The following is a 26,020-nucleotide window of genomic DNA, read 5'->3' on the forward strand; positions in this document are numbered from 1 at the left end:
CCCGGAAGCGAAGTCGCGGCGCTGGCGAGACCGGCTCCGGCTCCCGGCCCGTGGCGACCCCGCTCTGTCCGCTTGTCCGCTCTGTCCGCTGTCCGCTCTGTCTGCTGCCCCGGCCCGCAGCCCCGACCCTCCCGCCTGCCCCGGACCCTGTGCCGTCGACCTCTGCTCCGCCGCCCGTCTCGCTGCCCTGGACGCGGCCCCGACCCAGGCCCCTGCCCCGCTCCCGCCCTTTCCGTCAGTCCACGCTCTTGCTAGTGATAGTAATATTGTCGTTGACAATGGCTGTGTGGTCACAAAAAGGCTTTTGAGCCATAGCTTTTTAAAAGGCAGACAGGAATGGGGGTCAGGGGGAGCCGCCGGTCTTAACAGCAGGAGGCGGCCCTGACTCCGCCGGCCCCCGAGTGAGTCGGTGACAAACCCATGTCACCTTGGGTGATCATTGCCTCTTCCGTGACTGTCAGACCTGGGACTGCCCCATTTAGGAAGTAACTATGGACAGCGCTGTAGGTGCCGGGCGTGCTGGAGTGGAGAGAACATGAGAGACAAGGTTCCTGCTCTCAGGAAGCCAGGAAGGAGCCTCCTGGTGGGGAAGAGAAAGAAACTAATACCCTGATCTTTAAAATAAAGGTAATGTCAGGTGTTGATCTAGAATTACATTGGGGATTAATCTGATGGGGGACTTGAGGGGCTGCAGTGCTGCTTGAGGATGGTCCGGGAAGATTTTAACACTGAGAACGCCAAGTTCATAAAGACCTGATGTAAGAAGATCTGGGCAAGAGTATTCCAGACAGAGGGGAAAAAAAGTGCCAAGAACGTTAGAGAAGTGGGCAAGGAAGAGGTTGGCCTGTTCAAGGAACCGCAAAATTGGTCTCTGTGACTGGTGAGTGGTATGAGAAGACAGAGGTAGGCAGAGATCAGATACAGGACTTTGAGAGACAGGATAAAAGAGTTCGGATTTTGTTCTAAAGGCAACCGGGAGGCACTGGAGAATTTAAAGCTGGAGCGTGACAAGGTCTTATTTAATTTGTAAAGAGTGTAGATTGTAGGGGGGAGGGGCAAGAATGAAAGCAGGGATACCAGTTAAGAGGCACAGGGGTCCAGGAGAGAAATAAAGCTTTAACTAGGATGAGCATAGTGACGATTGGGGGAAATTGGCAGTCTTGGATATTTTGTAGGCAGAGGGATGGATTTGCTGATGAGTTAGGGGAAGGGTTAAAAGAAAGAGAGGACTTAGGGATGACTCCTAAATTCTTGGCCTGAGTAACTAGGTGTTGGACGATACTATTTAGGGAGGTATGGGAAGGGGCTTCGGTTGGAGAGAGAGAAAAAACCCAAGATGTTGGTGTAATTTATTAGCAATACAGATTGTCTACCACATCCAATTTTGCTATCCAGTAGAGGTTTCTTTCCTTTTCTCTCATGGCTCATAGACTAAATCACCATTAACCCTGACTTTGAATCCAGCTCTGTCTTTCCCAAATAGTTCCCCATGTACCAGACAGGAAATGAGACACTCATTTTCTCCATAAATGCCACCTAGTCATCTCTTGAAGACCTAGAAGAGTGACATCTGTCTCTATTTTTGGAACGCTTACATGTCCACAAAACTCAGCAAGTTTCAAATTCCACCGATCCAACAGCCCTGCAGAAATGCAGAGTTATCAGTGTCACCACCTAGATGGGGTAAGGAGAAATTGATGGCTAGCCTACAGACTTTCCTGTCCAAACATTGGTCTCTTGGGGTGGGGGGGGATTTTTTTTATTATTATTATTAAACCATTTATTTCTCCTCTGCCCCAGAAAGTGACACCATCTGATTTATACATTCCAAGGGTTCAGACATAATGCATTACTGCAGGAGGTCTTCACTGTTCGTTGTTGTTTAAGCATTGGAGTTGCCAAGTAATCAAAGAAACTCCAACTATTCAGTTCTGAATTCTCAAATAATGTTCACTACTGGGTAGCTGATGAGAATCTGGGGTGAGATGTTGGAACATTTGCCTATTCTAACTCCACCTGAGTGGGGTGATGACTCGATTCTTCTTTTTTTAAAAATTTTAAATATTACCATTCCTTTATTGGTCTTTCTTTTTTTTGTCTTTTTCTAGGGCTGCACCTGCGGCATATGGAGATTTCCAGGCTAGGGGTCTAATCAGAGCTGTTGCTGCCAGCCTACACCAGAGCCACGGCCAACGCAGGATCCGAACCGCGTCTGCGATCTACACTGTAGCTCATGGCAACACTAGATCCTTAACCCACTGAGTGAGGCCAGGGATGGAACCCGCAACCTCATGGTTCCTAATGGGATTGGCTTCTGATGTGCCACGGTGGGAACTCCTCTTTATTGGGTTTTAGTGGTTGTCTCTGCGGGTCTGGCAATCCAGTGACTGTGATGCGTTCTGCTTGCCCGCCTGCTGGTTGTTGTCTGACTTGATTCTTGCATTTAAAAAATACTAGTATAAATTCCTCCTTTTCCCTGGATATCACTTCCCAGGCCCTCCAGAACGAAAGGTTCTGGATCTAAGATTAAAGCATAAAAACAACCAGTACAGAGTTAAAGAATTTCAAACTTTTTTTTTTTTTTTTTTTTACCAGATGAATAACTGCATATCACAACAGACAATAATCACCCATCCCATCCTTTACCAACCAGGATGTGGGGTGGCAGGAACCAAATATGCTACAGATTTCCCATTAATCCCTGTTTTTGGCCCTAAATCTCATTCCTGCCTGCCTACCTGCCTCGTGTTTCAAAGTCCGAAGACTTTCAGGACAGGACAGATCAGTTCCCTTCTCTATATCTCAGTCTAGACTTGAGCAGAGGCAAACCCTAGGGGTTAGGGAGAGGTTGTGTGATGGAGCAAAAAAGGACACAGAACCATATTTCAGCCCCACCCCTGCTGCTGACTTGAACTTGGGAAAGTCATGTCACCTCTCTGGACCTCTTTCTTCCATCTGAACAACAGACTCTCAGAGTCAGGCACTCTGCTTCTGTGATAGAACCCCTCATCCTTTCACCCCCTAAGCAAAGCAGCTGGAACTTTTCTATTCAGAGAGAGGATGAGCCATGAGGCTCCTTAAGACAGAAAGTCCTTAGGGACCCAGAAGAACATAGAAGGCCCCCAAGAAGGAGCTATGCCGGCAGCCGAAGTCATAAATAGCCATGCTGCGGTTGTTCAAGGGCTGTGAACACAGCCTGCTTTATTGTGATGGATGGTAGGCCTTGGCCCAGCAGGGGCTGAATGCATACAGGACCTCAGGGAACACTGTGCAGGGGACTTTGCAATCACTCTTCTCTTTAAGGATGCTCTTTGGCCTGACAGGATAAAGAACACACTGCCTCCCTGGAGGTCAAGTTTACCATGCAGACTAAGAGTGTGATGGATGCAGGCTAAGAGTGTGGCGTTTCTGGGATTAGATAAGACAAAAGAGCTCAATCCAGAGGTTAATAGTTTGTGCTTGGACTGGATTCTCTTTTTTTTTTTTTTTTTGCTATTTCTTTGGGCCGCTCCTGCGGCATATGGAGGTTCCCAGTCTAGGGGTCGAATCGGAGCTGTAGCTGCCAGCCTACGCCAGAGCCACAGCAACGCAGGATCCGAGCCGTGTCTGCAACCTACACCACAGCTCATGGCAACGCTGGATCGTTAACCCACTGAGCAAGGGCAGGGACCGAACCCACAACCTCATGGTTCCTAGTCAGATTCGTTAACCACTGCGCCATGACGGGAACTCCTGGATTCTCATTTAGTCGCATGGATTGGGCTGTGTCGGAGCTGACTTGGAGACGAGATTTTTGATGACTGTGCAGGAAGTTTATCAGGGAGTGTTCTTAGGTTCAACTCCTGGGGGTAAGGAAGGAAGCAGGATTGGGCAGAGGGGGCAGTTGGGCTGTGGTGCCATCACAGGAGGCTTTGGCAGACCCGTCAGGGAGGTCCGAAGCTGGGATGGCTGTTCTGAGTTGTTCTGAGTTGGGGTAAAGGGACCGAGCCTTTGTGTCCCTGCAGGGACCAGTCACTGGAGACCAGCTACCCCAGGAATGGTGCATGCCCTTGCATAGTTGGCTTTTCAGCTAAGGACAGCTGAGAGCTCCCCAGCAATTGGGGAATTAAGTCCTCCCGCCCTGAAGGGGGTCGAGGAAGGACTAGGTGCAGGCTTTGCAACAGTGCACCCATTGGGCTGCACAGACCCACTGGCTTCTTTGCAGTTTTGAGAGCCAGACCTTCAGGACCCTGGTGGGCATCTTTTTCTGTGGGAAACTTAAGGGAGTTAGTGGGACAAAGTACAGCTCTTGCTGCTGCCATCGCTCACCTTGGGGTACAACTGACACACGCATTTCCCTCCTATCCATCCTGATTCCACTCACCCTCTGCTAGCACCTCTAGGTGCTTACATGGTACGGGGGGCCCAGAGCTCCATCCCTGAGGGGGCTGAGCTCCTGGTTGCCATTCTCAGGCTGTGGCAGCTGTCCCTGTCCATTTACTGTAAAACAGGGCACGGGAGAACTAAGAGACACCCGGGTGAATCATGCGAGTGCCCAACCATTTCATTTTACTGCCAGTGAAAACTTGAACAATTGTAGTGCTTCCCTGTGCCCAAGGCGACAGAGGCTCCTCCACTGCTGGGGGTGGGGCCCTGCTCATTATCTGGGCAGAGCGGGTCAGCCAGCTCCCCAAACCCCTTCTTAGCATCTCCCCATTCACGCTGTCCCTGGCACATGGGGCAGCACGTTGGGTTCTCTAGGAAATCATCTTAATTGCAGCAAGTTTATTGGGGTGTACTCCTGGGACCTACATCCGTGGAGGGAGAGAAGGAAGCAGGACTTCTTAGAGGGAGAAGTTGGGTTGCAGTGCAGCCATAGGAAGACCTCAGCAGACCCCTTAGGGAGCTCTGAAGCTGGGATGGTCCTCCAGAGTTGCTCAAGTTGGGCTGAGGGAGCCAGGTTTTTTTGTTTTTTTGTTTTTTTTTTTTTTTTTTTTTACTTTGCAATGATCAGTCACTGGAGGCTATGAGGTGTCATCTTGGGCGAGGGACTCTCTCCAGCTAGTGGCAGGGTTGGAGGAGGAGGAGGAATAGGTTCTTTAGTCCCAAAGGGGGATCTGGGCAGCACGGCACAGCATCCCTGAAACCGTTTGTATCCTTCAGTTCCACCCATCAGTGTGATCTTGCCATTCACAATGACGAGGTTTCTGCTTGGCACAAACGACCTTATCTATAAAACAGTAACAGACTCAGAGACTTGTGGTTACCAAGGGGGTGGGGGGAGGGAGTGGGATGGACTGGGAGTTGAGGGTTGGTAGATGCAAACTATTACACTTAGAATGGATGAGCAGTGAGGTCCTACTCTACAGCACCAGGGAACTCTATCCAATCTCTTGGGATAGAGTGTGTGGAAGGTAATATGGGAAAAAGAATGTGTGTGCGTATATATGTATATGGCTGGGTTTCTATGCTGTACAGCAGAAATCAACACAGCAGTGTAAGTCAGCTATGCTTTAAGAAGAAAAAAAAAAAGCATTTTCTGCCTGGGATGGAGGAAAGGCGGATGGATCCTGTGTGCCAGGCAGTGATGGGCTCCCCTCACAGGACCTTGAATGCCGATGTTCTTTATTCCTGCAAACTCTCACCCTCCTTTCCTGATAGGAAGATGGAGGAAAAGGATGCATTGTATGATAGAATTCGTTTGGTGTCTAGACAGATGCCTTTCCAGACTTGTTGGAGGAGGACAGAGGCACTCTGTCACAAGGAGCCACCTGTAGGAGATGCCTTGTTGTGAGTAACAGGGAACAGGATGACTCTTTTCATTTCATTTCATTCTGTATCAGCCACTACAACACGAGATTTATCCAACAGGAAATCTTCCCTGCTTTATTGTCTGGGTAGAGCCCCAGAAACCGCTGAGTAAGCTGGAACCTGCCGAGTTTACCATGGAAATCTTTGCACAGTGCCTGACACCTGATAGGTGCTTGATTACTCTTTGTTGAAGGCATAAACACGAGAGGCCTAGCCTTTCAGTTTCGTCAGAGTGGGGGTGACAATAGGACCCACCTCAGTACACTGTTTTCAGTTTCTTCTAGAATTTATTTTTGATAATTTATACCTTCCTAAAATTGTTCACTTCGTCTGATTTTTTTGGCGTTCCTGTCGTGGCTCAGTAGTTAACGAACCTGACTGGTATCCATGAGGACTTAGGTTCAATCCCTGGCCTCAGTAGGTAAAGGATCTGGTGTTGCTGCGAGCTGTGGTGTAGGTCACTGATGCAGCTTGGATCTGGTGTGGCTGTGGCTGTGGTGTAGGCCGGCAGCTACAGCTCCTATTTGACCCCTAGCCTGGGAACCTCCATGTGCCTCGGGTGTGGCCCTAAAAAAAAATGACAAAAGACATCTGATTTTTGGGGGGGTGGGGGGCATTCCATGGCACTCCGAAGTTCCCTGGGCAAGGGATCAAACCCAAGTCAGATGAAAACGCCAGATCCTTAACTGCTAGGCCATCAGGGAACTCCCTGTGTTTTTTTAAATCTAAGTTCCAAGAGGCTAGAGCCCTTGTTTGTTTTGTCTGCTGTTGTATCCCCAGCATCAGCACAAACCACAGAGCAGGCTTCCAGTAAATACTTGCTGTATGAGTGAATGTGTGTGGGGGAGGAAGGATTATTTTGGAAAAAAGGAGGAAGAATTAATTCCTCTCCTAATCGTGACTCATTTTTTTCAGGCCACTCTTGGCCTTTTCTCATTCAAAACATCCATGAAAAGCGTGCCGTTCCAAAGCAGTTGGCGCAGTTGATGTAACAATATTTAAAAATACCATTATTGGAGAGCAGCAGGGGATTCTGTGCTCTTTTAAGAGCTAGCTAGGATCTTCCTCTGCTGACAACCTCACCTCTTTGAGAGACTCTCTCATGGGCTTCCTCCACCCTCTCCATTTTTCAGCAGTTTCCCAAGAATGGGTGACGAACCCCACGGTGGGCCAAGCACTGTGCGACTCCCCGCAGAAGTATTGTTTTTCTCCACCAAAGTTTTCCTGCACTGCATTTTCCAGGGTCCTCGGAGCGGAGCGCCGCACTTCTGGACAGCGTGGTCGCAGCGCCCCCTGGGGGCCGGCCCGAGATCTCGCCGCCCGTAGTCGGGCCCGCCGCGCCCCGGCTCCGGCAAGGTTCGAAAGCAGTTGGGAGTTGGACCGGCTCCAGCTTTGGCTCCGGGAGGCCCTCCTGAGCGGCCTGCCCTCCCGGGGCTATGAAGAAGCCTGTTCAGAAAAGCGCTAAAGGTAACTCCCCCCCCCTCTGTAAAACGGGACCATCACACTCAGCCTGGCACACAGCCTCTCACCAACATTTGTTTACCAGACTGTAATTTACATACAGTAAGAGCCTCCCCTTTTCAGCGGACAGCTCTGTGAGTTTTAACAATCATATACCCGTGTTTAACCACTGCCACAAACAAGATGTAATTTCCACCACCCTCCAAATTACCTCGCGATGCCCATTCGCTGCCCATGCCTCTCGCCACCCCAGCTCCTGATCTGTTTTCTACGGTTTCGCCCCTGCCACGGAGAATGTTACAAAACCGGAATCATGTCATATGGAGTCTTTTGAGTCTGGCTTCTTTAACTTCACCCCGCTGTCTTTGGAGACTGGGCTTCATCGTAGATTATATCATAAGCACCTTTAATTTGCAAACTGAGGTTGGGACTCAGACCCTGGCTGTGATGCCAGTTCTCTGATTGCTCAGGAAAACCAGAGACTCAAGGAGAGGATAACTGGTTCCAAATCGCTCCTATAATCCTGCAAAGGCTCTGAAGATGGTACCTTCTCATTCTGGGTTACCTTGTTTTCTGGACAGAAAGCATCCGTGGTCTCCAGGAGGGGGAGGTTGGAGATAAGCAAGGACCCTTGCTTGGAGTTGAAAGGGCCATGAGCCAGCCAGCTCCCCGCAGCTGGAGGTGTGGGACAGGGGGAGCCCCTCCTTCACCGGTGAGGAGGACACCTGAGCCCCCAAATACCACAGGCACATAGATTTGGCAAAGGCTTGGCAAGTAGTAACTTGTCACTTCTCCTTAAGTGTGTGTGTATGAGATGCTGAAAGAGTGTGCTGAAAGTTGCCCCAGAAGCCTCCTGTGAACTGAAAATGAGTCTTTTCAGAAGCTTCCTCTTGGGAAAATAACTTGCTGTTTGAAATTACTCCTCAGGCTTTGAAACTTTGCTTGTGTGATTCAGTTCTGTAAAAAACATATTTCACCCCCTCCCTACCCATGGCCCTGGATTTTTCTCCCAAATGCTTTTTTCCCCTACTGCTTATCTCCACTGACATTGTCATGACATGCTTGGGTAAATGCAGTAACCCTTTCTTTCTTCCTCTTTCTTTCTTTCTTTCCTTCTTTCTTTCTTTTTGTGGCATATGGAGGTTCCCAGGCTAAGGGTCTAATCGGAGCTGTAGCCGCCAGCCTACACCACAGCCACAGCAACGCAGGATCCGAGCCGTGTCTGCGACTCATACCACAGCTCATGGCAATGCCAGATCCTTAACCCACTGAGCAAGGCCAGAGATCGAACCCGCATCCTCATTGATGCGAGTCAGCTTCGCTAACTGCTGAGCCACAATGGCAACTCCAGTAACCCTTTCATTTTTCATTTCCCCCTCCAGACCCCATAGTCCATACAGCCGCCAAAAGGTTTTTGTTTGAGTGCAGCTCTTAGCTTATCTTGCTGAAATGGCTTCTAAGCTTTTCCAGTGACGTAAACGTGGGAAACAGCCTGTCTGCTCCGCCTTTGCTCCTCCTGCCTGCCTCCTACTGGTCTTTATGTTCTTTCCTGTCCCAGAATCTTGATCCAGTTTGCTCCCATCCATCCTACTTTGCTTAAAGCTTTCCTATTGGTCCTTTAGACCTCAATTCAAATTTTACCTCCTCTGTGAAGCCTTGACCTGCTCTCTGACCAGGAGGCAGTGGCCCCCTGTTGGTCCCCATCAGAGCGCGCTCTCCTGTTTCCTTCCCAGCATGCATTACAGTTTGTCGTTCAGCATCTGTTCACATCACTCCTTGATATTTATCTCCTCCACTAGGCTGGAAGATTCACGAGGGCAAGAAACACTTCTGTTTCCCAACACACTGCCTGCATCAATCAATAGTTGTGAAGTGAACAGATAGTAATAACTAACATTAATTAAGTATTCAGGGAGTTCTCTTCATGGCTCAGTGGTTAACGAACCCACCTAGGAACCATAGGATGCGAGTTCGATCCCTGGCCTGGCTCAGTGGGTTGGGGATCTGGTGTTGCCATGAGCTGTGGTGTAGGTCGCAGACGAGGCTCAGATCATCCCCCACTGCTGTGGCTGTGGCATAGGCCTGCAGCTGTAGCTCCGATTTGACACCTCGCCTGGGAACCTCCACATGCCTGAGGTTCAGCCCTAAAAAAAAGGCAAAAAAAAAAAAAAAAAAAATTAGGTATTCAAAATGTGCTGGGTACTGTGTAAAAGCTGTTTAACTATTTCCTTTAATTCTCTCTCTCTCTTTTTTTATCTTTTTAGGGCTGCACTCGTGGCATATGGAAGTTCCCAGGCTAGGGGTCTAATTGGAGCTGCAGCTGCCACTGGCCTATGCCACAGCCACAGCAACGCCAGATCCATGCCGCATCTGCAACCTACACCACAGCTCATGGCAACCCCAGATCCTCAACCCACTGAGCGAGGCCAGGGATTGAACCCACAACCTCATGGTTGCTAGTCGGATTTGTTTCTGCTGCGCCACGACGGGAACCCTTCTCCTTTAATGCTCATAATAACCCTCTGAGGAGGCATTTTTATCATGCTCATTTTACTGACGAGGAAACTAAGGAAGAGAGAGGTTAAGTAACTGCCCTAAGGGCCTGGCTTTAGAACCCTGGTAAGGACTGTCATGCCGAAGTCTAGGTGAATGACTAAAACGAATTTCTCCTTTTTTAGAAAAAGGAAACAAGCCGTCTGTACATAACCTGAGCAAAACTCAGCAGACCAAACTCACCGTGGGCAGCCTGGGATTGGGCCTGATCATCATTCAGCATGGGCCCTACCTTCAGATCACCCACCTCATTAAGAAGGGGGCTGCAGCCAGGGATGGAAAACTCCAGCCAGGTAACTGGGTTTCCCCACCCTCCCAGCCTCTCAGCCTTGGCCTCCCTCCCACCTGACTTCAGGGTGATGAGGTTTCAGTGTAAGGACAATGATGACGACGTCGTTTGAAAGTTTTCACTGGGCAAGCCAGTTCCTCACGGTTGTGCCTATTTATTCATTGAATTCATACAATAACCCTCTAGGTGGGAACTATTATTATCATTGCCCTTTTACAGGTAAGGAAACAGAGGCTCAGTGAGACTGAATTCCTTGTCCAGGTTCACCCCCATGTAGTAGGTGGGATTCATACACAGGCACAGTGTCACTCCAGTATTTAAGGCTCTCTGTGGATAAAGATTTCTTCTTTTATTTTTATTCTATTTTTTTTAAATTTTTTGTATTTTTAGGGCCGTGCCCACGGCATGTGGAGTTTCCCAGCCTAGGGCGTGATTCCAGCCTACCCCATGGCCGCAGCGAGGCCGGATCAGAGAGCTGTGTCTGTGACCTACCGCACAGTTCACGGCAACGCTGGATCCTTTAACCCGCTGAGCAAGGCCAGAGATCGAACCTGTGTCCTGTGGATGCACGTCAGATTCATTTCCACTGAGCTACAACGGGATTGTCAATATTTTTTCTTTATTAGGCAGTGGGTTTTTTTTGCCTGGCTGCTTGGGGTCATGTGAAGTTCCTAGACCAGGGATCAGACCTGAGCTGCAGCTGTGACCTATGCTGCAGCTTCGGCAACTCCAGATCCTTAACCCACTGTGCTGGGCCAGGGATCGAACCTGCATCCCAGTGCTGCAGAGACAGTGCTGATCCCCCTATAGGCAGTATTAACAGGTAGATGCATGATCTCGTTTCATACTCCTAACAATCCCTGTGGTAGATTCTATACTAATGCACCTTACAGATAAGGAATCAGATATTTAGACACCAAGGAGTGGGGATCTGAACCCTCTCTCTTACGCTCTTTGTCCAGACTGCCCTGCCTCTCTGTCTTTGGATGCATGAATTTTCCCTCCATATTTAAGCCGTGTTTTCCCAGTGCCTGCTCTGGGCCCAGTGCTGTGCTCAGGAGTCAGGGCCGCCCAGTGGGATGGTAAACAGCGAGAAGGGAAGACCCTTCAGTGTGAGCTGGTCTGAAGTCAGGCCCAGGCTCTGCCACATTCTAGTTCCGTGACCTTGGACAAAGTCATGTAACTTTCCTGGCCTCAGTCACCTCACCTCTGCATTGGGATGATAACACCTTTATCAGAAGTCGCTAGGATTTGGCAATTTTTATGAAAGGGAGAACAACAGTGTGATAGGAATACTGGCAATCATTTCTCTTAGGCCATTCTTACCTAGAGATCCTCTAGACATAGCATTTTTATTTTATTTTTTATTAACTGGAAATGACTGTGATACAGGAGCCCCCAGTGGATTAAACCAGTGGTTTTGCCTCTCTGGTACTTATTAATCAGGACCTTTTCAAACAACGATCCAAGGCCCCATCTCCCCGGAGGTTCTGATTCAATTCTTCGGATGTGGGGACAGGGCAGAGCATGGTTTAAAAACTTCTCAGGTGATTCTCACTGCAGCTAGGGTTAGGAACAGTGGTTTACAGAAATAAGTAGATAAACGATGCTATTCTGAAAGTTTACCTCACCTTAAAATCCAAAGCACTTTCTCCACATTATCATTATTTGGTGCTGGGGAGCAAACTGCCAGAGAGCTCTGGACTTTCCAGACCAAAAGAACTCCAGCCAGGCCCCACGGCCTTTTTCTGCTTTTTTGGGGTCAGGGGTCAGATGCTTGGTGATAACCAGAGGGCGAACTCGCTAGAGTGGGCAGGAGTATGCTTTCGTGCACCTGAAACAGAATCTTATGGGGGCAGGGGCTACAGCTACGGGGCTCCTGGAGGTCAGAGACAGTATTGAATTCATCTTTTAAATCCATTTATTATATCTATGCTTGATAAATGAATAGGAAATGAGTATTTGTCCCAGGCATTGTGCAGGTGTCTCCGTATTTATTAACTCATTTAATCTTTGCAGCACTTTTGGAAGGCAGATGACAAAATATAGAGGCTTAGAGAGATGAATTGTTTAATACAGAGCTATGGGTGGTTAGAGCTGAGACTTGAGCCCATGTCTGCTAAGAAAGCCCATAATGTCATGGTCTGTGCATGTGGGGCAGAAAAACAATTTTCCAGTATAGCAAGGTGAAAAGAAAGAAGAGTTTGGAGTTCCTGTTGTGGCTCAGTGGTTAATGAATCTGACTGGGAACCATGAGGTTGTGGGTTTGATCCCTGGCCTCACTCAGTGGGTTAAGGATCTGGCATTGCTGTGAGCTGTGGTATAGGTTGCAGATGTGGCTTGGATCTGGCGTTGCTGTGGCGAAGGCTGACAGCTACAGCTCCAATTTGACCCCTAGCCTGGGAACCTCCATATGCCATGGGAGCAGCCCTAGAAAAGACAAAAAAAAAAAAAAAAAAAAAAAAAAGAAAGAAAAAGAAAGGAAGAAAAGTTTATTGAGGTAAGGGATGCTGCTAGTGCAGCGGGATGACTTCCTGATGATTAGGAGGAGCCAACCCCTGAGAGAAAGAAGAGTTGGAGATGAGAGACACTGCTCGCACCACAGAAGGACTTCCTGACCATCAGGGAGAGCCGACCTCTGGGGTGTGGTTGTGTCTGTTTTTATAGCTCAGGGAGAGGCGAGGTCTCGCGATACACCTGCTGACTGCTGATTGGTTGGGTAAAGAGGGGTCTTACGCTACACTTGCTGGTTGGTTGGGGACATATTAGGGGCAAGGTGAGGAGTGGGCTACAAGCCTTTCTAGTCAGGGGCGTGAAGGAGTAGGCCAGTTTGCTCAAGGGGAGGGAGGGCTCATTGCAGTGGGTGATAAGGGTCTGGTATGTCTTCTCTTGGCCAGAGGCTTTGTGTTCTATCTCCTTGAAGAGGCCTTTTAGTCCAACACATAATTTTCACTAGAAAAGAGATTTTAATATAGAGTAAGTCTAGGTCCCCAAAACTTTTCACCCAAGTCAGCCATCTCTCTAAGGTCTAAGTTTCAAAGATTCTGTACTGTAACTCAGTTGTTTTGACAATGATTATGAGAGTTTTCAGAGGGGATGGTCTTAGAAACCTGGTATTGAAAAAAATTGTTTTGTCTTTTTAGGGCCACAGCCGCAGCATATGGAGGTTTCTAGGCTAGGGGTCGAAATGGAGTTGTAGACGCCTGTCTACACCACAGACACTCCAGATCTGAGCCATGTCTCTGACCTACAGCACAGCTCAGGGCAATGCTGGATCCTTAACCTGCTGAGCGAGGCCAGGGATCCAACCGGCAACCTCATGGTTCCTGGTTGGATTTGTTTCTGCTGCGCCACGATGGGAACTCCAGAAACCTGCTATTTTTTTGACCCTATTACCTCTAAGCTTCAGTATTTCTCGCTCATGGGCTTCAAATTTCTCTCCTTTGGTATTTCATAATGGGGCTTCCTCTTGATTTCCTAATTTAGTGTTAGTTTGTTCTGGCTACACTTTAAATTCCTTTTAGCCAGTATGCCTCTAGCAAACTCTGATATCCAGATCTTAAGAAATTAATAGCGCTTTGAAGGTAAATACAGGTACTGACCACCACCACTACTCGGCTGCATTCATTCAATGAGCACTTTCTGTCTGTTTTTTTCTTTGTCTTTTTGCTATTTGTTAGGCCGCTCCTGCGGCATATGAAATTCCCAGGCTAGGGGTCTAATTGGAGCCGTAGCCACCAGCCTACGCCAGAGCCACAGCAACACGAGATCCGAGCCGCGTCTGCAACCTACACCACAGCTCTCGGCAACGCCAGATCGTTAACCCACTGAGCAAGGCCAGGGACCGAACCCGCAACCTCATGGTTCCTAGTCGGATTCGTTAACCACTGTGCCACAACGGGAACTCCCAATGAGCACTTTCTGAATGCCTGCATCTTGCGAGGCACTGGGGTATGGACCAAGCACGTGTGACCTCTACCCACACAGAGCCTCGGGAATTTAAGCCTAGTTGGGAGAGATGGGAGAAAAGTAGAATCTACTTTTAGGAGTGGCTTGGCTGCTGCAAGGTTGAATAAACATAGGTAATCAAAATAGGTTATGTAATATGGTTCCTACAGCCCATTAAAACAGAAAAAAAAATGTGAAATGGGGTTGATATTCATAAACATCAAGTGGGTGTCTCTTTCTGAAGGGCAGTGTTAACGTCTGTTGCCAGAATAATTACATGCATACAATGACATGTTTGGTTTGCAGCCAGGATGGTCAGGGAATTAAGCTGTTTTTATTTTCTGCCCTCTTGATAACAAAGTCGCCCTTTAGCAACATAATTAAGCATGATGCCAAGCCAGAGCTTTCAGCTAGAAACACTCCTTTTAACACTGGGCAAGTAAGCTCATCTGGTGAGGCGTTTAAATAACCTCCATAGGGCGAACAGCTGTTCGGGCCACATAATCTGCAGGTAGTTGGGAGGAAGCTCTTTCATTCTGAAGTTAGCCCGAGCTATTTTTTTTTTTTTTTTTTAAGACCAAAGTAGGCTTTCTCCACCCTTCTAAGTGTTCATGTTCTTTAATACTGTGAACTTTAGTTTCTGATAGGATCTAGCAGTACGGAAATCTGTCTTTGGAGGCTTCCTCTGGGGTTGGCATAATCCCCACTTATAGCACAGTGGGGAGTAGTATCGGAGGAGGTATTTCATCTTGACTCCTTTCTCCTCTGAGGTTAGACTTTCGCTGCCTTGGAATGAGGATGATTGAGGGGTCCCTAGCTTCCCATGCACGGAGAGGTGAACCTATCGTTTGGGACTCGTTGGGGTCACTTTATCACTGTCAGCTGTAGACTCCGAAACTATTCTGCGAGATGTTGGAACTAGTAAAAGCCAATGCCAAATATTTTACCCAATGTCAATCAGTCCTTGAAAAGCAACATCTCTGTATTCCTTCCTCTCTTGCTGAATGCCCTTGTAGCAGTCAGGGGTCTTCACTGCAAGCCACAGAACAGTTCTGTTGAGGCACTGGATTTAGAACATGGAGTCCGATAGAATTGCCAGAAAGGCTGGAGAATCAGGTTTGGAAAATGGTGAGAGAACAAAGGGCCACGGACACCAGGTGCTCCTGTGACTTCTCTGCATCTCCTGCTCCAGGCTCAGAGACCCAGGGGATTGGCCACTAGCTGGACCTAGTTTACATGTCCATGCCTTAGCGGCTGGGTACAAGTGAATACCTGGTCTTTTAAACATCCAGGTTGGAGGTCCAGGGGCTTGCTCTTAAGATGTGGTTCTCTTCCCATCTGTTTTGGGCTCAGAATCTTCCTAATTGGCCATCTCCCTTCCCTCCATTTTCAGCCCTGTCCCACTAGTAGGGGACCTACCTGTCAGATCCCTTTGAACCAACATACTCTCTGTATACACATCTTGAACTTAATTAAACCATGCTGACTGTCTAGTGTTTCATGTAGAATAACTTGCTCAACGACCACTGTGTGAGGGCAGAACATTAAAAAGGAAGGCTTGATGTTTAATATGATGTGCTCACTGTATGGAAGGCGTTGGAAATGGCTAGGGAGGTATGAGAGAAAGTAGTCACTGGAGTTCCCGTCATGGCTCAGTGGGAATGAATCTGACTAGCATCCATGAGGACACAGGTTCGATCCCTGGCCTCGCTCAGTGGGTTAAGGATCCGGCGTTGCTGTGAGCTGTGGTGTAGGTCACAGTCAGGGCTCAGATCTGGCGTTGCTGTGGCTGCAGCGTAGGCTGGTGGCTACAGCTCCGATTGGACCCCAAGCCTGGGAATCTCCACCATATGCCGCAAGTGCAGCCCTAAGAAGACAAAAAGGCAAAAAAAAAAAGTTCATTTATTCACTTAGTGTGTTTTTTTTCTTTAATAGTATTAGCCATTCACGTTAATTAAAAAATTTTTTCTTTAATTTTTAGGGCCGCACCTGCAGCATATGGAGATTCCCAGGCTAGGGGTCGAATCAGAGCTATAGCTGCCGGCCTACACCACAGCCACAGCAACGCAGGATCCAAGCCACGTCTGCGACCTACACCACAGTTCACAACAACGCCAGATCCTTAATCTACTGAGTGAGGCCAGAGATCGAACCTGCAACCTCATGGATCCTAGTCAGATTCATTTCCACTGCACCACGATGGGAACTCCCTTTTTTTATTTTTTAGGGCGCCATTCATGTTATTTGAAACAAACACATTTTTAGAATCCTAAAGGATGGTTCAGATTAGAAATGGTTTTTAGCCTCTGTCTCACCAAGGACTTCAGAAATGTTATAAAAACATGATACAGTATTACCATTACACTGGCTATTAAGAAACATCTTGCATGTATTCTTCATCGTGCAAAGGACCCTCATGTCACTGAGATGGTCATTTTTATTAAATAAAGGCTGAAGCCTAACTTTGACTCAAAATAAACCAACAGTATGAACCCATAAAAACGACACTTCACGCACACACACAAAGAAACATTGCACAATAAAGCCAGAAATGGTATGTCTCTTTTAAACCATTCTCTTAATTTTACTTTTTTTTTTTTCCTTTTTCAGGTGATGTTCTGATTACTGTTGGTCATGCCAATGTGTTAGGATATACTCTTCGAGAATTTCTAAAGCTTTTGCAAAATATCACCATAGGAACAGTGCTGCAAATCAAGGTTTATCGAGATTTCATTGACATACCCAAAGAATGGCAAGACATATACGATTTAATCCCTGAGACCAAATTCCCAATAACACGGTAAGTAGTTAAGTTTAGGAAATCTTTGTTATACTACAGAATCCCCCCGGGGCCTATGAAGCACAGGGTAATTTTAGTTTAATGTGAAAATGATCAATTGGGCCATGTAGGAATGATTATGACATTGCCACGATTTTTTTTTCTGTTTTTGCTTTTTAGGGGCGCACCTGCAGCACATGGAGGTTCCCAGGCTAGGGGTTGAATCGGAGCTACAGCTGCCGGCCTATGCCACAGCCAGAGCAACGCAGGATCCACACCACGTCTGCATATCTACACCACAGCTCATGACAACACCAGATCCTTAACCCATTGAGCGGGGCCAGGGATCGAACCCGCAACCTCATGGTTCCTAGTTGGATTTGTTTCCCCTGCGCCACGATGGGAACTCCAACATTGCCACAATTTAGTGGGTTCCTAAGTCCTTTTGGACAATACAATCTAGGACCTAATATGAGGCAGAATGAAGGCAAGAGCCTTGGACATGGGAGTTTAAAAAAAGACCAAACTATCCAATGGGAACTCTGCTTCCAAACCTAGGGAGAGCGTGACTCCCCCCTTTTCCAAAGTTAGCTCTTAAACATGTGCTGTGAATCCCATTTCCTCATTTGTCTCTGGCATAGTCAACTCTCTCTGGATCCTTCCCAAGAACATTTAAGCCTTTTTAAAACCTCTACCATGTTAGCAAACCCCACTCTCTTCTTTTCCTTCCAGCCACTGTTCCAAACCTGTTGAATTGTATTAGGAGACACCACTTCCCACCTCAGTGTAGGCCTTGCTTTTATCTCTTGGGTGAGAGTCCTTTTCCCCAGGGTCTCCTACAACCTCCATACTGCTGATTCCAATGGACTCTCTTCAGTCTTTGTTTTCCTTGGCTTTTGAGCATTAGACATTTAATAAGCTCCCACCTCAACTCTTGTCAAAATATCATTTTCCCCAGGCTTTTGTGATACCACACTCTCATGATTTTCATTTCCTCTTGATATCCTTTTACCCAGTCTTGGGGAGTTCCTTAAGGTTTAATCTTTGGTATTTTTCTCTCTGTTTTGTTTGTTTTTTGCTTTTTCGGGCCACACCCACAGCATATGGAGGTTCTCAGGCTACAGGTACAGTTGGAGCTACAGCTGCTGGCCTACACCACAGCCACAGCAATGCCAGATCTTTAACCCACTGAACGAGGCCAAGGATCGAACCCACAACCTCAGAGTTCCTAGTTAGATTCGTTTCTGCTGCGCCAGGATGGGAACTCCCCCGGTTTTTTAAATTTATCCTCATTTACAGATAAGAAAACTGAAACCAATAGAGGAGTGTATAAACTTGCCAGAGGCCACAGGGCTCAGTGGTGTTGGTGTTTCTAGAGCAGCAGCATCTAACAGTAGTGGGAATATTCTGTATCTGTGTTATCCCGTGTGGTGGCCACTAGCCACAGGTGGCTGCTAAGCCCCTGAAATATGAGGACTTGTAACTAAGGAATTTTAAATTCTGTTCAGGTTTAATCAGTTTAAAATTAGCAGCCACCCGTAGCTGGTGGACCCTGTATTGGAAAGTGCAGCTCTCAATCCTGAGCTCTTAACTATTTACTTACAGAACAATCTTCTAAGCACAGACGTTGAGATTCAGAATATTAAAAATGGCAGGTTGGGAGTTCCTGTCGTGGCTCAGCGGTAACGAACCTGACTAGTATCATGAGACATGGGTTCAATACCTGACTTCACTCAGTGGGTTAAGGATCCAGTATTGCCATGAGCTGCTGTGTGGGTCACAGATGCAGCTCAGATCTGACGTTGGGCTGTGGTATAGGCTGGCAGCTGCAGCTCTGATTCGACCCCTAGCCTGGGAACTTTCATATGCTGCAGGTGTGGCCCTAAAAGGAAAAGAAAAAAAAAAAAAAAGCAGATTGACTCTTCAAAAGCAAACACGGAACTTAAGTATGAGGCTAAAATCCAAATTTAGGAACAATACCAATTACATTCTGAGTCCTTTTCTTTGTTTTTTTTTTTTTGTTTGTTTGTTTGTTTTGTCTTTTCTAGGGCTGTACCTGTGGCATATGGAGGTTCCCAGGCTGGCGTCTGATTGGAGCTGTAGCCGCTGGCCTACACCCCAGCTCACGGCAACAACAGACCCTTAACCCACTGAGTGAGGTCAGGGATCAAACCCGCATCCTCATGGTTCCTAGTTGGATTCGTTAACCACTGAGCCACAATGGGAACCCGTGAGTCCTTTTCTTAATTAAGCAAAATGCTTATACCTAAGACATTTTAGCAACTCGTGGACGGGAAGGGACAGAGGAAGGAAGGGACAGAGGGGAAGGAAAAGGTTTATGTCACAAAGTTGGAATGACGACTTTTAGGAGCAGATACAATGTGTGTACACTGGAGAGAAATATAAACTCTCGTGGGTATAAAAAACTGTTTCCAGCTAAGCCTGACCTCTCCTGGCTTGTGGCATTATTACCTAATGCCAGTTTAACAAGAACCTGGCTCTACCACCTTCATGGTTATCTAACAGAGTTGCAAACGATATCCTTTGCAGTTAGAAGACAAACTGTTCTAGTCGTGCAATCTTCTGAATGTCCTCGCACAGCACTAAATCAAGGGTCAAAGACAATCGTGCAGTTTGAGACTAGTGGCTCTCAGTAAAAATGACTCAGTACCAGAGATGAACTTTAGGAAAAGCTGTTCAAATCCTTAGGAGCAAATAAGACAGGCAGGCCTTGAAGGACGCTAGCGATAACACCAGTAAGTCTTGATAGGTTCAGGGGATTGGGATGGGGAGGGTAACCAATTTCCTTTTAGCAGGACAGAAAATAACAGAGGTTCATAATTTCAAAGATCTAGTTTGGGCTCTGCTGGGCAACAGCACCATAACGAGGGGGAGCATTTGTTCAGGAAAATAAGGGCAGGCACAGAAGCTGCAGGCATTAGAAAAGTTTTAAGAAGCCTGTTGTTGCCAGCAGTCTCAAAAATCAAGAAAGCCAATAGCTGGGGCAAGTTACAAAAAAATCTTTACATGTCTGGGTAGAAGGGTGTTCGATAAATCCACATTTGAGAAGTAATGAATGATGCTCAGGGGAAAAGAAAAAAAGAAAACTCCAAAGATTGAGCAATGATTAGTATGTTGTAGGTCTTTTTTTCTTTTTACTGTTGCAGCTGCAGCATATGGAAGTTGCCTGGCTAGGGATCCAATTGGAGCTGCAGCTGCCAGCTTACACCACAGCCACAGCCACTCGGGATCCAAGCCAGATCTGTGACTTATGCAGTAGCTTGTGGCAACAATGAATCCTTAACCCAAAGAGTGAGTCCAGGGATCGAACCTGTGTCCTCATGGACATCATGTTGGGCTCTTAACCCACTGAGCCACAACGGGAACTCTTTGAGGCCTATTTCTAGATGCCCCCTTCAAAATCAGGAATATTCTGTTATTGCTGACCTCCTGTGACCCATGAAAACCGTTCTGTGGAGGAGATGGCCGTGTTGACCTGTCATTGTTCGTGAAATGAAATGAAGACACCTAATGCAAAGCTTTTTAAAGTAATGTGAACTAATGTAGGGCAGAATTTGATCTCCATTTAGGAATGGAGACACATTTAAAGGTAATTTTAAAAAGAGAAAAATTTCGACAACACAGAAGGGTAATGCTGTGTCCTTTTATGACCGAAAGCAGGTTCTAAGACGTCTCGTTTGGTAATAATGCATCTTCAGACATTGAGAATCCATTTCATGTATTATTCCTTACATTTCAGCACCACAAAGAAAACTGAACAGGCAAAAGATGACACTTCCATGAGCAGTGGTGACGATGAAGATGGAGTTTTAGATAAAAGACTCAAGTACTTTAAGTATCCACGGACCACTGGACATTACCCTGCGAGGAGACCACTGTCTATCTCCCGAGAATGGCATGGATACAAAAAGAAGAACCAAACTATTAGTGTAGGAAAAGACATTAACTGCGACGTGATGATTCACAGAGATCACAAGAAAGAAGTGCGCGCCCCTTCTCCCTACTGGACGATGGTGAAGCAGGACAACGAGAGCTCCTCCTCCTCCGTCTCCACTACCTCCGATGCATTTTGGCTGGAAGACTATGCTCATGTCGAAGAGGGCAAGAGCCAAACTGTGCCAAACACTGGTTAGGCAGCAGCTTGCCAATCTGTGATCACGGGAACACCCATCTGGAAATCACCCAGTTTTTGTGCACTGCCATGTGCAGCTTTGCTATACTTAAAGGAATATGTGCCGACTTATCATTTCCCTTTCACGACTGTGTTGTAAAGCCTTAAAAAGACCTTGTTGGACGCGATCTCCAAAGACCTCCCTGGGGTCCCACGGGCCTCATAAACCTTATTCAGGTCATTACAACCCTTAAGACCCTCCTGTCTCAGAAGAATGGCTCATCTTTTAGAAACTGCAGCAGAGGAACCCAATATCAGAGCGTGTGAACATAGTAGAGAATTTTACTTTTTAAGGTAAGTACCGCATTTTAATGTAGATATTTAGTTTCCCTCATTTTGTAAGCTTCAAGTATCCTATTTAAAAGAAATAAGAGATTTTTTTGGCTAGTTGTTCACATTAGAACTCCTCCCCCCTTTTAGCCCTACTTTCGATAGTTAATTACTTGAAAGAGACAAGAAAGAAACAGATGAGAGAAAAAATTCTGACACAGTTAAGGTAAATCAAACGTACCCAGACCATTTAATTGTTCTTACCCAAGAGTACAGTTTTTAACTGCTTTTATCGTTTTAAATTAATACTAATACTATATAGAACACATGTACTATTATAATAATACATCATCATCATAAACTGGAAATAGTTACTCTGAGAGCCGATTAGCCTTCATTTTTTTTTTTTTTTTTTTTGTCTTTTTGCCTTTTCTAGGGCTGCACCCATGGCATATGGAGGTTCCCAGGCTAGGGGTCGAATTGGAGCTGTAGCCACCAGCCTACGCCAGAGCCACAGCAATGCAGGATCTGAGCCGCGTCTGCAACCTACACCACAGCTCACGGCAGTGCCGGATCCTTAACCCACTGAGCAAGGGCAGAGATCGAACCCGAAACCTCATGGTTCCTAGTCGGATTTGTTAACCACTGTGCCATGATGGGAACTCCATTATTTTTTATTTTTTATTTTTTTTGGCCATGCCTGCAGTATGTGGAAGTTCCCAGGCCAGGGACTGAATCTATAGTGACAGAGCAGTGACTCCAGCTACTGCAGTGACACTGGATCCTTAACCCACTGCACCACAAGGGAACTCCATTTAGCCTTAATTGTAATAGTTTCTCACACTTCTGTACTTTATTATTATATTCTTGTTCTCCTCTAAAGCAACTAAAACAAAAACTTGTTGAATAACTGGTTAGGAAAAATGTAAGAAAATTTTATTTATTTATTTATTTATTTGGGCTATGCCTGCAGCACATGGAAGTTCCCGGGCCATGGATCGAACCCCTGCCACAGTGGTAACCAGAGCCACACCAGTGACAGGAACTCTAAGAAAAACATTTAAATATAATGTTTTATTGACTTTAGGTCAGCTGGGAACAGTTACTTGCATTTATGCTTTACGATATTTAATCTCATTGGAAAAAAAGATAAATGTTACATTAGAGGCTTTTCACCTTCACGTATTTGCTGCTCAGGGTTGAGAAAATGTTCAGCTCTTTCCTGCAACATGTTTCAATATTACAACTCATCAACGAAAGGTGTATGACCCAAATTTCCGCTTGCTGCCATTGACTTCCGGCCAGAAACAAACTTCTTTGCAGCCTTTAAGTAAACAAACAAAGACAGAAAGTTAATAGAAATAAGCAAGTAGATAACTTCTGTTCCTTTGACTATTTCATCATATGAAATACTCATATTTCTGAGTAAATATTTTATATTCATTATGAAAATATTTACATAAAAATATGAAAATACTCATATTTCTGAACTGAGCAGTGTGGTGCCCTAGACATGAGGGAAAAGGAAAACCTTTCTGACACTGCAAAATGGGGCAGTGCCTCCTTGGGCAGGGCTGTCCTTTCCTGTTTCTATAGACAATGGCAAAGTCTGAGTCAATAAAAATACAGATTGTTGACTTAAAAAGCTACACTTTAATATCCTACTATTCTTTATGACACTACTTTGAGTTCAAAGGCTGGCTGTTTAGATTAAATGTAATACAACGAGGAACATTCCCCACAATATCTCCAGCCAGCTTTTTATTTTTTTTTAACTTGGATGCCAGTCAGATTCATTTCTGCTGAGCCACGACAGGAACTCCCAAGGCCGGCTTTTTAAATAAGAAGATGGTGTCAGAGGCAGCTGGGCTGGCCTCTCACGATGGTACACTCTACAAGATGACGACAGCCATCTGGAAGAGCGTGTGATGATGAACTTAGGGGCCAAGTGAAATCAAGTCAGGGTTCCTATCTTAAAATAGCCTTCTTCCTTTTTCTGTCCCCAAGGGTAGACCCCTTGGTGAGAAGACGGCTGAGACGTCTATCATAGAAGGGGAGTTGGCGTTTGTTAATACAGAAGGACTGGCTTTGGGTTCACTCTGTAGTTCATTACTTGTTAGGCACAGAAGGGACTGCAAAGAAGTATAAGACATAGTCCTTGCGCTCAAAGCAACTCACTTTTGTAGGAAACAATATATGTCAAAAAAAAAAAAACCATAGCACGGGCAGGAGTAATGAATGTCTTGGGCTGAGAAAACGAAAGACCATCTTGAGATGGTGGACTGTGAAGGACTGGCAGGGAGAGAGTTTGGAGGAGGGAAAATACCACACTTGACAATCAGGTTGAATCTTATGAAACTGCCAATATTTGATCCTTCTGGACATTTAAGAATTTAAAATGGTTTAACCTAATGGTAATTGAGAGGAATGAGGAAGAAACATCTACCCCCGAGTTGACAAGGAAGCCGTCTGTAGATCTGATGGGAATGAGCCCTTCTGCCTCTACACCAGGTAGATCGGCACCAAACACCATGAAAACAGCCTGTGTAGCCCAAGGAAGCTTATACGTTCCTTCTGAAATTGGATCATAAGGACAAGTTATTTGATGTTAAATAAATTTTCATTTGCTTACGTTTATAACATCAGCGTCAGCTACTGAATCAATCTGCTGAAGGACCGTGGATGGCTGCACGTAAGAACCAGCAACTAGAGCCTGAGACCCAACTTCATCCAGGAAACCCTCAGAAGACTCCACTGACATTAGGTACCCGGCTTTCAGCTTGTTCCTGTCCAATAAAAGGCGTGTAACTAAGGCAGAACCCAGTTTTACAGAGCAAGGCAATTTAAAAGTACTCTCCCAAACCCTTAAACATGTTTGGGTAAATACAAAAATTAACAGCTTTACAGTGCCAAAAGTCTCCATTCTATTTCTTCAGTTCATGAACTATTTTAATATTGATATCATTTTAAAAGCTGTCATTATAAGATTATACTGAAAACCCAACAGATGGCCTTTTGATTTTAGACTAGAACTTAAGATCGAGTTAAAACTATTGCAGTGTGAAGTTTTTGGGTTTTTTTTAGGGCTGTACCCATGGCATATGGAGGTTCCCAGGCCAGGGGTCAAATTGGAGCTGCAGCCACCAGCCTACACCAGACCAACAGCATTGCAGGATCCGAGCCGCATTTGCAACGTACACCACAGCTCACGGCAACACTGGATCCTTAACCCACTGAGCAAGGCCAGGGATCGAACCTGCATCCTCATGGATACTAGTCAGGTTTGTTAACCGCTGAGCCATGAAGGGAACTCCTGTAATGTGATTTTTTTAAAAATTTAATTTATTTTATTTTTTATGGCTGCACCAGCAACATGTGGAGGATGCCACAGCCACAGCATCATGAGATCCAGGCTGCATCTGTGACCTATACCACAGCTCACGGCAACACCAGATCCTTAACCCACTGAGCGGAGCCAGGGATTGAACCCACAACTTTATGGATACTAGTTGGGTTTGTTAACTGCTGAGCCATGAAGGGAAACTCCTGTAATGTGAAGTTTTGATGACTGAAGTAACTTACTGCTTCCTGATACTTTTTCGGTCATAATTTTAGGCATCTCTGTTAAAAATACCTATGTGGGCTCTTCTCACTGCCCACTTAGCAGAATGTTGTGTGCCGATAATCTAACTTCCCTACTCCCAGCCCATTTCTGTGCTGGGATTTGTCTCACTGAGGGGAGGGAGGTGGGGAAGGACAGATAGGTCCTATTAAGTCCCTGTAGCTTAAATATTGGCACCAAAGCACCGATTTGAAATAAAACACAATTCAATTCACAATTATCCCAGAAAGAAACCGGTGTGCAGTAAGGCATCTGAGTTATTTAACTCTCAAAGAAACCCATCTTCTTGGTACTCTGTAGCAAGACTTCCATTTAAGCATAATTATAATCTGATGTAGCAATTTTACCATACCGCCAGCTTAACTGAAAAAAGACTTTACCTGCAATAAACTTTACGAAAAGATTATATTAGTTTGTCCCTTCAGCAATGACTGCTCACTTTCTCTTTCACTATAGGAAGACTAATAAGAACCTTACAAAAAAGCATCAACTCCATCAAAATGGCAGGAAATAAACATATCTTGACATTAATAACCAAAATTCCACTTTCTGAACATTGAGGTACTTGCCAACAACTGTGCTACAGTTATTAAGAAAATACATTTGCCCTAAGCATAGCCGGTGTCTCAATTATGTTTGTTTGGGATGCAATAATGTAGAGCCGCATCCTTATCAATCCTTGGTTTCACGTATATGGTATTTAATAAACTGTGTTGTACTCATTCACAGACACAATTTTTTTTAGTGTGTTTGGCATTATAAAAGTACTGAGACTAAAGAGAACAGAAATGGCAACAGGTTGTTCCCTCCTGGGTTGTAATTCACCCTGTCATACTTTCCTTGTGGGCAACACTAAATAAGTGATCATGAAGACTGCCAGTTTCAGGATTCACTTTTTGAACTGAAATGGATGGAGTCAAATTTAAATGGTCTAACTCCTGTATGAAAATGCAAGCTGATTTCCAACTCTATCCAGAGTCTGTCTCTTTTAGAGAAACTCCCAGAACTACCGAGGTGTTCTTACCACTTTCAGTGAAGACAATGGGAATTTGAAAATCACCCAGCAGGAGATGGAAATTGCAACCTTTTTTTTTTTTGTCTTTTTGCTATTTCTTG

At 45.9% G+C, this 26,020-nt stretch overlaps 2 protein-coding genes across 4 annotated transcripts in view; one reads left to right on the forward strand and one right to left on the reverse strand.

Annotated features, from left to right (window-relative positions):
- Positions 5 to 25,626, forward strand: PDZD9 (PDZ domain containing 9). 2 transcript variants are annotated; one of them, XM_021086490.1, is made up of 5 exons: positions 5 to 627; positions 7,033 to 7,257; positions 9,930 to 10,097; positions 16,652 to 16,841; positions 20,581 to 25,626. In XM_021086490.1, the coding sequence occupies exons 2-5, from the start codon at positions 7,227 to 7,229 to the stop codon at positions 20,972 to 20,974; spliced, it is 783 nt and encodes a 260-aa protein (XP_020942149.1). In that variant the 5' UTR covers positions 5 to 627; positions 7,033 to 7,226; the 3' UTR covers positions 20,975 to 25,626. The 2 variants fall into 2 exon arrangements, with proteins under 2 accessions (XP_020942149.1, XP_020942150.1); XM_021086491.1 differs by lacking the exon at positions 5 to 627 and adding an exon at positions 638 to 1,683 and having other exon boundaries at positions 20,581 to 21,437.
- Positions 21,508 to 26,020, reverse strand: part of LOC100524613 (cytochrome b-c1 complex subunit 2, mitochondrial) — a 31,089-nt gene continuing 26,576 nt past the window's right edge. Inside the window, exons 13-14 of one of the 2 annotated variants that reach the window (XR_002342381.1) lie at positions 23,915 to 25,988; positions 21,508 to 22,606 (exon numbers count right to left, since the gene is read on the reverse strand). Coding sequence is in view for 1 of the 2 variants with exons in the window: in XM_003124555.5 (XP_003124603.3) it covers positions 22,523 to 22,606; positions 23,915 to 24,068 (238 nt within the window). In the remaining variant the exon portion in view is untranslated. The remainder of the gene's footprint in view (positions 22,607 to 23,914; positions 25,989 to 26,020) is intronic. The other variant, XM_003124555.5, reaches the window with a different exon arrangement.

This window comes from Sus scrofa, chromosome 3, assembly GCF_000003025.6.
Source record: "Sus scrofa isolate TJ Tabasco breed Duroc chromosome 3, Sscrofa11.1, whole genome shotgun sequence".
Classification (NCBI taxonomy): domain Eukaryota; kingdom Metazoa; phylum Chordata; class Mammalia; order Artiodactyla; family Suidae; genus Sus; species Sus scrofa.